Source organism: Typopeltis vanoorti, chromosome 23 (assembly GCF_054136105.1).
Source record: "Typopeltis vanoorti isolate ZY-2024b chromosome 23, IOZ_Tvanoo_1.0, whole genome shotgun sequence".
NCBI classification, from domain to species: domain Eukaryota; kingdom Metazoa; phylum Arthropoda; class Arachnida; order Uropygi; family Thelyphonidae; genus Typopeltis; species Typopeltis vanoorti.
This window is the reverse complement of record NC_143571.1, coordinates 73,858,432-73,871,546: the sequence shown is the minus strand read 5'-3', so window position 1 is coordinate 73,871,546 and position 13,115 is coordinate 73,858,432. Positions and strand designations below refer to the sequence as shown.

At 33.9% G+C, this 13,115-nt stretch overlaps 1 protein-coding gene across 1 annotated transcript in view; it reads left to right on the top strand.

Annotated features, from left to right (window-relative positions):
- LOC150093981 (protein capicua homolog) overlaps positions 1 to 12,813 on the top strand; it is a 315,184-nt gene extending 302,371 nt beyond the window's left edge. The window contains exon 19 of the mRNA XM_090412927.1: positions 9,391 to 12,813. Coding sequence (XP_090269053.1) covers positions 9,391 to 9,857 — 467 coding nt within the window. The 3' untranslated portion in view covers positions 9,858 to 12,813. The remainder of the gene's footprint in view (positions 1 to 9,390) is intronic.
- The last annotated feature ends 302 nt before the right edge of the window (positions 12,814 to 13,115 follow it).

Here is a 13,115-nt window from a genome sequence, read left to right as displayed (position 1 = left end):
TTAATAATGATGTAAACTTAATCATGTGGAGCTGTCATAGTAGCTGTACACTCCTTGTTAGGAAAATTGATGGTGATAATGTTACTAATTATACAAGACGTTATATACTAAATATTATACAATAACTATATATATATATATACACACACACACACACACACACGTTTTTTGAAGAATGCTGATTTTCTTTTATTTGGTGCATCAATCCGAAAATTGGTAAATATAGCAGCACATCACAACATCCTGTCTTGTGACTTCCTTTTTATCTCTTCATAACTCTTAGTGCCAGTTAGCATCATTATGTTATTTATATATGAAATTCTTGGTCTGCCTCGTGACCTCTTTCCTTCTACAGTCCCCTCCATTATTTCTGTAATCAGTGTCCCCCATGCCTCAAATGGTGTCCAGTTAGGCTTTTTCTTCTCTTATTGATGTGTTTCATTAATGACCGCTCTTCATGAACTATATTCAAAACTTCTTCATTACTTTTCTTTTCTGTCCAACTAATTTTCATTATCTTTCTCCAGCACCAAATTTCAAATGCCTCCAACTTTTTCATGTCTTGTTTTGTTAGAGTCTTGGCCTCACAACCATATAATGCAATGCTCCATATGTATGTTTTCACTAGCCTTTTTTTGAGCTGGATGCTAAGTCCGTTACAGGTAAAAATGTTTCTTCTGTTATAGAATGCTTTTTTGGCTAGGATTATTTGTGCTTTAATATCTGATCGGTTTCTTCCATCTTCTGTGATAAGACTTCCAAGATATTTAAAAGAGGATACCTGTTGTAGTAGGTTATTATTTATTTCCAGGTTTATTTTCATTGAATTTGCTTTACTTGTAATTAATAATTTTGTTTTCTTATAATTAATTTTTAGGCTGTACTGTGTGAAGATTTCTTCCATCTTTGTTAGGGTGGCTTTCAGTTTGTTTTTGTTATCAGCTAAAACTGCTATATCATCCGCAAACCATAGCCAGTTAATATCAATTCCATTTATCTTAGTTCCGGTTTCTATTAGTTCTTTCAATTTATTTATTGCATCTTCAATGTACAGATTAAACAATATGGGTGAAAGAGAGCACCCCTGTCTTACACCTCTACGTATTTTTGCTATTGCATTTTTTGTTGTATTGCTGGCTGCTTCTATTAGGGCTTCTTGATGCTTGTAAAGATTAAATATGAGCCTTCTATCTCTCCAATCTACCTTTATTGTTTTTAGGAGGTGAAACATTTGATTCCAGTCATTGAAGGCTTTCTCCAAGTCAAGAAAGATTATCAGAGTATTTTGATTCTTCTCCAATCTTCTTTCAATAACTGTTCTTAGAGCTAGGATTGCATCTTTTGTCCCCTGCTGTTTCCTGAATCCAAAGTCATTGCCAACATATTCTCCAACCTTTCTTTGTTAGTCTTGTTTGTATAATTTTGAGTAGTATTTTTGAAGCATGTGATATTAAGCTTATTGTTCGATGATTTTCACACTTGTTTGCATTATTCACTTTAGGAATGGGTATGATAGAGCATTATGTAAAATCTTTGGGGATGATCTCTGTTTCATAAATATCCTTTATGATCTTGAAAAGATATGACTTCGTTATGTTTCCTGAGTATTTTATTAATTCTGAGGGGATGTTATCAGTGCCTGGTGCCTCGTTGGCTGACAATTCATTCAGTGCCCATTCAAATCCATCTCTTAATATAGTTGGACCAATTTCTTCCATATCAAGTCTTGTTTCATCTTCTATGGCCTTGGCATCTAGATCTTTTTCACTATATAGATCTTCTAAGTACTCCTTCCATCTTTCCGAAATTTCTTCCTTATCTATAAGTATGTTCCCCTGTTTATTTTTGATAATTGTACTTCATGTCTTGTTTTGCTGGCTTATTCCTTTTATAATGTTATAAGCTTTATTAATTCTTCCAGTCTTGGTTAGATCTTCTATTTCTTTACATTTCTCTGTAAACCATTGTTCTTTTGCTTCTTTACACTTTCTATTTATCATATTTTTTATATGTTTATATTTGTCTTTGCTTTCTTCTTTTAGGGAGGTTTTGTATTTTCTTCTTTCATCTATTAGATCTAGAATGTCCTGGGTGATCCTTGGTTTTTTTATTTGCTTCTTCCTTAATCCTATGCAGTCATTGGCGGCCTTGATGATTGTATCCTTCAAATGAGTTCATTTTTCCTCTATGTTTTTCTTTTCCCTCTCTCCAGTTTTAATGCTTTCATCAGTTTGCTGTTTATAGTTTCCATGGTTTTCCTCTGTTTTCAGGTTACTTATGTTCCATTTGGGCCTTTTCCTTGGTTGTGACAACTTTTTAAATTTCAGATTACATTTCCATAAAACCAAATTATGGTCACTATCATCATCAGCTCCCACGTTACCTTTTACATGATTTTACTTGATTTTTAAATCTGTTTCTTGTCATAATATAATCTATTTGGTACCTTCCTATATCCCCTGGCATTTTCCAAGTATACCTTCTTCTTTTTGGTACCTCATACCAGGTATTATTAATGATCAGATTGAATTGGTGGCAGAACTCTAAAAGTCTATCTCCTCTTTCATTTCGGCATCCAAGTTCATACTTTCCCACCTCTCTACCATCTTTGCCTTCACCAATGACTGCATTCCAATCCCCCATGACAATAAGATTATCTTCCTTCTTGGTCTGTTTGATTAGATTCTCAATATCCACATATATTCTCTCAACTTCATCATCACTGTGGTCGCTAGTAGGCATGTAAGCTTGTATTATTATAATATTTGTTGGTTTTGCTTCTAGTTTTACCATTATCAATCTGCTACTACATTTTACTGAGTTGATTACTCTTCTTCCCCATACCATATTGAGAACCACCGCGACTCCATTTTTTGCTGTCTCATCACCTGAATAAATGATTCTGTAATCACCACTCCAAAAGTTTCCAGTTCCAGTCCATCTCATTTCACTAATTCCCAATATGGCTATTTTTAATCTATCTATTTCTCTCTTCAAATTTTCCAATTTTTAGTAGGATTCTCACATTCCACTGAATGTACAAGGATTTCACTAGTTTACGACCTGGGAAGCCTTGCTTCTTCCCCTCCCGTGCACAAGTATTGAGCCATTGTGCGCTTTACTATCTTTTAGAATGACCATCCATACTGCTATCTTACTAGGGAAAAATAAAACAAGGTGGTATCCCCTTGCCTTCCTTGTCCAGCAATAGCCTTCTAGAGAGGTTCAGTGTGTAGCCGTTTCTCATTCCTCATGATTATCTGCCTACCACAGTATCCTTTACACCGTTGTCACTTATGGCGATCTTCTGCTGATCAGGATGAAAGTTGCTGCCCCAACTTTCATCCTGAGGCAACAACATGAGGCAACAACATGTTTTGCCACATGTAATTTATATATTATTATTTATTTTTTAATTTAGTGCATCATGCTGTTACATCTGATACTGACTGACATGGCATGTTTAATAATATTTAGCTTTGTATAATACTATTTAAGAAACCATGCCATATGTAGGACCATAGGCTTTTTGGTGCAGCTGTAGAGAAATAAAAAAATATACTTAAATAAAGAACCAATAGGCTTCACTTCGGCGATGTAACATTTAAATTAAGGGGGCATTAAATCCCACATTATTTCAAAGCCGAATAAGAAATTCAGGGATAGGAATCAAAGAGTTTCATGCCGATTATAGCAAGCCATAAAAGTTTCGGTGGATTGTAGCTTAAGCTAAAGCACATAGTTCAACACTAGAGCAACTCGTAGCAAAGGTGGGTAAAGTTCTGATCACTATTCTTAGTACTGCCCATAATGTAAAACACATCTTCTAGGAGATGTTTGATGTTATACATTATGGTGGACGGTCACTACCCAGACCGGTTTCAACCTTCACTGAGGTCTCATCAGTGAGTAGGTAGACCTAGATAATACTGAGGTTATAGCGAAGAGAACTTATATACTTTGCTATACGAATTGTCAAAAAGGTGCACCCATAAATTACTTAAATAAAGAGCCAATAGGCTTTACTTCGGCGATGTAACATTATTTAAATTAAGGGGATATTAACTCCCACATTATTTCAAAGCTGAATAAGAAACTCAAAGATAGGAATCAAAGAGTTTCATGCTGAATATAGCAAACCATAAAAGTTTCGGCAGATTGTAGTGTAAGCTAAAGCACATAGTTCAACACTAGGGCAACTCGTAGCAAATTTGGGTAAAGTTCTGATCACTATTCTTAGTATTTCCCATAATGTAAAACACATCTCCTAGGAGATGTGTTTTTTATAGTTTGCTATATTTGGCATGAAACTCTTTGATTCCTATCTTTGAGTTTCTTATTCGGCTTTGAAATGATATGGGATTTAATATCCCCTTAATTTAAATAATGTTACATCGCTGAAGTGAAGCCTATTGGCTCTTTATTTAAGTAATTTATGGGTGCACCTTTTTGACAACTCATATAGCAAAGTATGTAAGTTCTCTTCGCCATAACCTCAGTATTATCTAGGTCTACCTACTCACTGATGAGTCCCCAATCAGGGATGAAGCCGGTGCCGGGCGGATCTGGCTCTGAGAGGCTCCGCTTGGAGGTAGGTTTTGCCTATCTCTGAGAGGGGCCACCGCTAAGATTATGGCTCTGCTTGGTGGTGGGGGTAAGCGTGCCACTGGGTAGAGCCAATGCCGAGAAATTCTTCTCAGTGATGGGGTGAGCCTGTCACTGAGTGGAACAATGCTGAGATGGGCGATCTTTCGGGATTGCCTAATTTTTACAGCCTGCTTTACCTATACATAGGTCTGGGTAGTGACCTTCCATCATAATGTATACCATCAAACATCTCCTAGTAGATGTGTTTACATTATGGGAAATACTAAGAATAGTGATCAGAACTTTACCCGCCTTTGCTACGAGTTGCCCTAGTGTTGAACTATGTGCTTTAGCTTACGCTACAATCCGCCGAAACTTTTATGGTTTGCTATAATCGGCATGAAACTCTTTGATTCCTATCTTTGAGTTTCTTATTTGGCTTTAAAATAATGTGGGATTTAATAATAATAAAAAAAAATGTATATATTCATAAGAAAACAAATGATGCCATTTGTTAACTAATATTCGAGGTTGGTATGGTGAGAACTAGTTCAATATAAATTTATCCTGAATAAATTTATGTTGAACAAGAGAGAAATCGTCTGAAAGACTGAGCTAGTGATATAGCATGGCAGTGTATAAATCAGTTTTAACATCTGGATTGGAAGAACTGGGTTAGAAATAAAGCAATTTAACAAAGACCGGAGACCACAGATATGAAAGTACTGAGGAAGATTAGGAAAGTGAATAGATGGCATCAGCAGCAAAATCATATTAAAATAAATATATTAGAAAGTGAGCTGATCTGAGTTGATATGAACACGTAAACAGAATGGGAAGTGAAAGATTAACATAACAAATGCTTGAAGCAAAACTGGCAATAAAAACTGAAGACTATATCTCAGTCTTCATCTTTTATTGCCAGTTTGTATAGTTAGATGTGCTTTGAAAGATTGAAATGTAAGAGCTGATCAAACCAGACACCTAATAAATACTAGACTAGTTGAAAGATGGTTGTTGATCAGAACAGTCATGAATTCTTGATCGTGTCCATGTGTCGGACTGTCATGATTAAAATTTAGCTTTTTTTCAGACCAGATTATTCTTTCTCTCTCTCTGCTCAGCATTTAAATTATGCCAGCCTGGTTGGCCGAGTGGTTAGCGTATCTGCTCTCCAGCCAAAAGGCTGCTGGTTCGAATCCCGGCATGGATATTTGTGATTGTCTGTGGAAATACTAGCGATAGTCAATGATAGATGGCGAATTGAGTGGTGGAGACAGAGTTGTAGAGCAGGTGCCCTCCCTCGATGAGTCTTTGGACTCCCTGGAGGTGTTAAATAATAATAATTATTATTATGATGAACATCTAACAACCATACAAGGGGGAGGCAGAAAGAGGGTAAATTCCATGTATCAGACTGTCATAATTAAAATTTATCCTTTTTTGAGACCACATCATTCTCTCTCTGCTCAGCATTTAAATTATTATTATTATCATTATTATGAACAGCTAACAACCATATAAGGGGAGGCAGAAAGAGGACAAATTTCCTTGGAGATTCTAAGACTGCCATAACAAATTATAGACCAATCAGTATCTCAGGAGTGGTGGTAAAAATACTGGAAAAACCAGTCAAAAAGAGAATTCAAGAATGGATAAATAAGAATATGATACTCTGAACGACAGCATGTTTTTGTGAAGTATCGGTCGTGCCTTAGTAATAACAGAGTGGCAGCTGAGTTGGATAAAGGAAATGGCTACATTGATTCTACTTCATTTTGACCAAATACTACACGAAACTCAGTTATGTGAACAAGAGGATGGCTGCTGGACAGCTATCAAAAAGTGGTATCACAGAGGAGCAGAACAAGGCAAAAGCTGGTAAACTAGTGGTGTGCCACAAGATTCAGCGCTAGGACCACTGCTTTTAATTTGCATATGAATGATACAGGAAATAATCTGAAAGGAAATATTCAATAGTTTGCAATTACTGCACAAAGTTACTTTGCGAGTAAAAAATTACTTCATAAAGCATAACTGACTTTATAACCAAGATATGCAATAATGAATAAACACAACATTACAATTTTTTGGTAAGTATAACCAATAGGAAAAATCAATAGGAAATAGTAATAACCAATAGGAAAAACTTTCAACATCTATCTCTAATCCAGAGTATTTTAGTAATAAGGTGTGACACCTTTTGTTTACTTTAATAAATTTAGTTTAATCCTTTATCCAAGTGTAGGCAAACAAAGTTTGCACCTGAAGTAGTTCAGGACTGAGGCAACTCGTAGCAAAGGCGGACCAGGCTCTCATCACTCCTTGTCTCAGTATCTCCCATAATACAAAGCACATCTCCTTGCAGACATGTATAATGCTATGCATTAAGGGAAGAGCCACTACCAAGACTGGTTTCGACTTTTATTGAGATCTCATCAGTGAGAGGCACACCCATAAGTGGTGATACTAAGGTAGTAGCAATGGAGAGGTCATATTTACTTATATGAGTTGCCAAAAGATGTACCACCTTATTATTAATTTACTCTGGATTTAGAGAAAGATGTTGGAAGTTTATTTTCCACTTGGTTAGACTATAATAAATTTAGTTTAATCCTTTACCCAAGTGTAGGCAAAAAACGTTTGTGCCTGAAGTAGTTCAGGACTACTTCAGGTGCAAAACTAAAATAAACTTCCAACATCTTTCTCTAAATCCAGAGTAAATTAATAATAAGGTGGTACACCTTTTGGCAACTCGTATAAGTAAATATGACCTCTCCATTGCTTCTGCCTTAGTATCACCACTTCTGGGTCTGCCTCCCACTGACGAGACCTCAATAAAGGTCAAAACTGGTCTGGGTTGTGGCCCTTCCCTTAATGCATAGCATTATACATGTCTGCAAGGAGATGTGCTTTGCATTATGGGAGATACTGAGACAAGGAGTGATGAGAGCTTGGTCCACCTTTGCTGCGAGTTGCCTCAGTCCTGAAGTACTTCAGGCGCAAACTTTGTTTGCCTACACTTGGGTAAAGGATTAAACTAAATTTATTATAGTCTAACCAAGTGCAAAATAAACTTCCAACCTCTTTTGTTTACTTGTATATGGAAATATGACTTCTGCATTACTTCAATCTTGGTATCACTTCTGGGTCTGGCTCCCACTGATGTGAGTTTGTGCTCATATCTCAGGGAAAGTGGTTGCTTTCCCTGAGATGTGGAACTACTTCTGAGTTAAATTAAATGATCTTTCAGGTCCCTCATTGTTGGTAATGAGGGATTGCATAAGTTTTTGGAGAGGTATTCCTACACTTAAACATACCTCAATAAAGTTTGAAACTGGTCTGGATAGTGATCCTTCCCATAATAGCATTATATATGTCCATAAGGATATGTGCTTTGCATTATGGGATACTAAGGCAATTGATGTGAAGTCAATAGCCTCTATATATGAGTTGTCCACTCACAAAGTTACTTCACATGCAAACTTTGTTTGCTTACACTTGGATAAAGGATTTAACCAAGAATATAATTTCTTGGCATCTTTAATTTAAAAAACAATACTACAACTTGCATTGTGTCCACCACACCCTCAGAGGAAATCTTTCACAGTTCTGGGCAAATGGAAGATTATAAAGAGAAGGGAAGGAGGGTAGAAAGAAATGCTAGAAACTCTTTTTTGGTCCAAATATGGTTTTAGTCATTTAAGGCCTTAGTAAGCAAGTGGTGTGGCAACTGTGATGAGTTTCATTGCCAGATATTGACTGTACTTAGAAGATGAAAATCATCTACTGTTTACCATGTATAGACATACCCCTTTCATATAATATACTAGGTTCCAGACAACTGTCATATAGCAAATTTTGCCACATAGCACATCACTGCCTTTTTCCTTCCACACTTGTAGATGCTTTTAATGGTTTAACCTCTCTACTGGTCGAGGTGGATGAAATAGTGAGACCAACTTGCACTTCTTACCCATGTTATTCGATAGGTGTTACAGAATCGTATTCAGATTTATCTGGATGTATATATACGTCCTGCCAGAGAGTTGGGGAGTTAATAACATTTTTAAGCATTCATATATGTGTGTAAATTAATCATATATTTACCTCAGATGCACAAATGAAATTGTTATTCTGACTAGCTTGGCTTAAGAAAACATATCAACCAGTTTGGTATTCATTCTACACCTTTCCATTTCAGAAATAAGATTATCACATTTACAGATAACTAGTATTAACTAGTTTAGCTTTTCATTTCACTTAGAACTTTATTTTTGTTTCTAACAACTGTAACAACAGCGGTGCAATGCAAGTTTATCCTGCATTCTCTGTGTTCAGTACACTGTTACTAAATTTATTCATTTTAATCTTAGCATATAATGTAATAGGTTTGTGAATTTTATTCTTTTTGCAACAGCACCCTTACTTTGAATTTTATCTGCTGTTATTAACAACAACAGTTTCTAACTCATAGCAAAACACAGATAAATGTAGCGAGGAACGTCATAAATAAACTTGAGTTCACAAATGCTGTGCATTGGTTGATTCATAGCATTGTCATGTTACTAAAACTATCATATAAGCGAATGCAGTTTCATATAAATGAACACTTATCATAATTGAAAAGTATGAATGGATCATCATAAAATGAAGCATCACATGTGGAGTATTATTGTAGTTCATACTTTACAGTTCTTTAAGATCATTCACAGAATTTTCCAGAATGCTGTGAGTAAATCAAGTTTGTTAATTTCACTGTTTAAATGAATTGCAAGCTAAATTTTAATCTATATTTTTCAGCACAGTCAACAGCCTCCTTCCAGCAAGCACATCAGGATATATTTCCTACAAAAAATACTCTTCAACTTAAAATAAGAGAAGTTCGTCAAAAACTTATGGCTCAGAGTAGTGTGGTAACTGCACAAGGACCTACTACCCCTACTCCATCAACTCCAACTGCCACATCTTCTTGTTCTGTATCTTCCAATTCGAATTCCTTTTCTTCTCCAAGTCAAGGAAATACTCCTCCAAAGTCAGAACTATTATCAGAAACCCAACCATTCCTAGCTCCAGGTCCTGTGACAGTTACAAGAAATCCTGCTGTTGTGAGGACTCCTCCCTCATCACAAACCCTTCTTGTTGCATCACCTGGACTTTCAGTTAGTGCTGAAAGTAGACAAGGACGACCATCTTCAGCACCTCCTCCAAGTGAAATATCAGCTACTAATAGGATAGACTTGAAATCATCATCAGGAACTCAAAGATGATTATTGACTTTTGTGAAACATCATTTGGACCAGAAGCATCAGTTAAGATGTTTAGATGTTGAGCAAGTCATTTGTAAAGTGCATTTTGAATATTAAGGGAACTATAAACATAACTAGCCATATGTGAGATGGCAATTAAATGTTTTAAAAAAATTCATGATTCACACATCACAAGCTCAACCAACACTGATATTATACTTGAAATATAAGTCAGTGATTTAAGTAATGTGTAATATTTGTTAGTGGTTATGTCTAATAAACCATTTTGTTTAGCTTTTCTGAGAGCATATTAATGATATTCATTAATGATGTTTTTGAAAAATTTTGTTACAAAATAAAGCTTGAATTAGTTCCAATTAGTGCCTTTTTCTGTAAAAGGCAAATTTGGCTTTATTTAAATAATTAAAGCTTTTTTCTTTGCAAATGCAGTACCTAAGTCTGTTTGAAACTTCATACTTAGTCAAAAAAAAAAAAAAACCCTTTAAATGGATAATTAAAAAGACAGTAAGCCATCACTTACATAGCATGCTGTGCTATGGATGCTTTCATCCATCAAAATGAGAAAGCATTCTGTATATTATGCTGAGATACCCCCACTCATTTGTAATATAAAAACATAATTGAAAATCAAAATTGGTAAGTACATCATGATTGTATATAAACATTGTAATTAGATTTTAAATATATTGCTAATGTATTCTTTACACAGTAGATTGTAAAGCAAGGCTTTGCTTCTCCTTTTAATAATATTTTATACCTTATTGTTTAAATTAAGACAGTTTTAAGTTCACTTTTAATAATTATGTGGCTACAGAAAAGCTGATCATGTTCAGAATCTTTCTCTATTATTCAAAATATCTTTTATATATATATATATATATATATATATATATATATATATATTTCGGTCATTCTTCTAATTATGCAAATTATTTTAAGAGCATTCTCATAAAAAGTTTTAATTTAAAATGTATTAGTTTTTGTTAAAATTTAGAAATTCTTATTTCTAATTTTCACATTTTATTGATCTCTTTCTCGAGTTAATTACCTGTCACTCACTTACCTAAACTTAGTTATTGGTCACAAAACATCAGCATCACTCATTACATTTCTAATTTAAGTATTCTGTTTTATATATATATATATATATATATATTTAGTACTAGTAAAATTTTATTCATACATGTTGTGAATATGTTGGAGTAGATCTGTCAGATAACTGCACTCTTTAATATTGCTCCCATTTTGACACTTCATAACATTTTTCTCCCCAAATTAAATACTTTCTTTGAAGTAATATTCAGTTGTTGTTGTTTTTTTTTAAATTGAAGAAAGGAGAAAATCTAAACAAATTTCAAGTCACAGCAGTAAACATTTTTCTTCCTTTCCTGCTGACTGCTACATTTGAAAATGTTTTTAAAAAAAATTTAGAAGTTTTTTTTTCCATTTTTTTTTAAAAAAAAAAAGCTTTTAGTATTAATTTAATGTAGTGTGATGGAGATCACCACTAAAATTAATAGTATATCAATAACTTCTTTTTTATAAGACATACATATTCTAGTAATGCTTACTGAAGCAGCTTTAAAAATAAGTATTTACACTATATAGTAATCTTTATTTTTATATGTAACAATTCAATCATTTAAAACTTAAAATAAGTTTTAATAATTTAAAAATAAGAATCCACAGAGAGAAAGAGAGAGAGAGAGAGAGAGAGAGATCTTTTGTGGAAAGCCTAAAAGCCACATTTTTAATTTTCTTTCTTGTGCATTAAAAAAATTGAAGTAAAATTTAGTTAAGCGAGTACAATGTAGTTTAGGGTGATGTATATATTTTTATATTTCCTATTTTACAAAATGGACACTCACCTTATTTTTGTTATGTTGTTTTTGTCATCCTTCTTTCTACTTTTTGTGAATATGTTATTTTAGGACCATTGTATTAGAACAGTCTGTACATAAAAACAGCACAGGTTTGGAATATGCCTAATTTTGGTAAATCTTTGGTTTTATTACAGAAGGTAAAGGGAAATCAGTAATTTTAGCTGAGTAATATCTCACACCTAAGACTAATATGTTACCATTTAGAATGATTTTTGTGCACTGCTGCAGAACTTTAATCTTTCATGTCTGTTATACTTGCTGTTCATGTTTTGAATGTTTTTTAAATAAAAATATTGTACTGTATTTGATTTTGCCTACATACCAAGGTAGTAGGACTAGCATTGTTTCTTGATGTAATTTAACTATTTCATGGTTGTTCTCAAATTTCATAATTAAATAATTAAGTCATAATCAACTGAAATGTACAAGAGAAGGAGAAATGAATGATGCCAAACTCTTCTTAGCTACTAACCTTTTTTTTTAAATGATCCACAGTGTTTAGCTGATAGCCTTTTTTACGTTTTTCAGAATCTAGAAACCCACCCTTCAACTTTCTACAGTCAAAAGAGTACTGTTTATTACATGTAACCGTGGCAGTTATATTGAAAGTGCAGTTTTAACTGCTGAAACTATTTAGAATGCTAATGTTTTGCAGTTGTATGTAAATAACATGCAGGTAATCTGATGTATAAAGTAGAAATGTAGATTAGAGCTGTGGTTGCTATTTTTATAACCTTTTTTGAGACAAAAAAAAAAGGTGACTGTTGTGGTTGCCTATTCATGTGTATATATATATTTGTGTGTATATGTAAATATATATGTATTCATGTATACACACACATGTATTGCATATTGTACATTCATAGGCATCACTTATTCATACAAAGCATTTTTTTACTATTGTAAACATTGCACAGTCACATTCGTGAATTGCACCTGGAGTTATTTTGAGTTATTTTGAACTGTACTATATTACAGTTGCATTTCACCTGTATATGATTGATCATTGACTGTAAATTGTAGGCAGTGAATATTGTGAAGCGAACAATAAATCTAATTGTTTGTGTGCAGCATTATGTTGTTTTTCACTTTATGTATATTCTTAAAAGTGTAAGATAAGAAACTTTTATACTAGTATCTTTTGTTTGTGTGTATGTGTACGCACATGCATGTCAGTTATATTTTTCCCTTACAAGTTCTGCTATCATATGATCTTGAAGCATTCTTTTTTTCCGCTTATCTATCCATTCTTAGTTGTGCACCATAGGAACAATACTGAAAGTAATACAAATAAATTAAAGATACCAAGAAATTATATACTTGGCTTAATCCTTTATCCGAGCATAAGCAAACAAAGTTTGCGCCTGAAGTATTT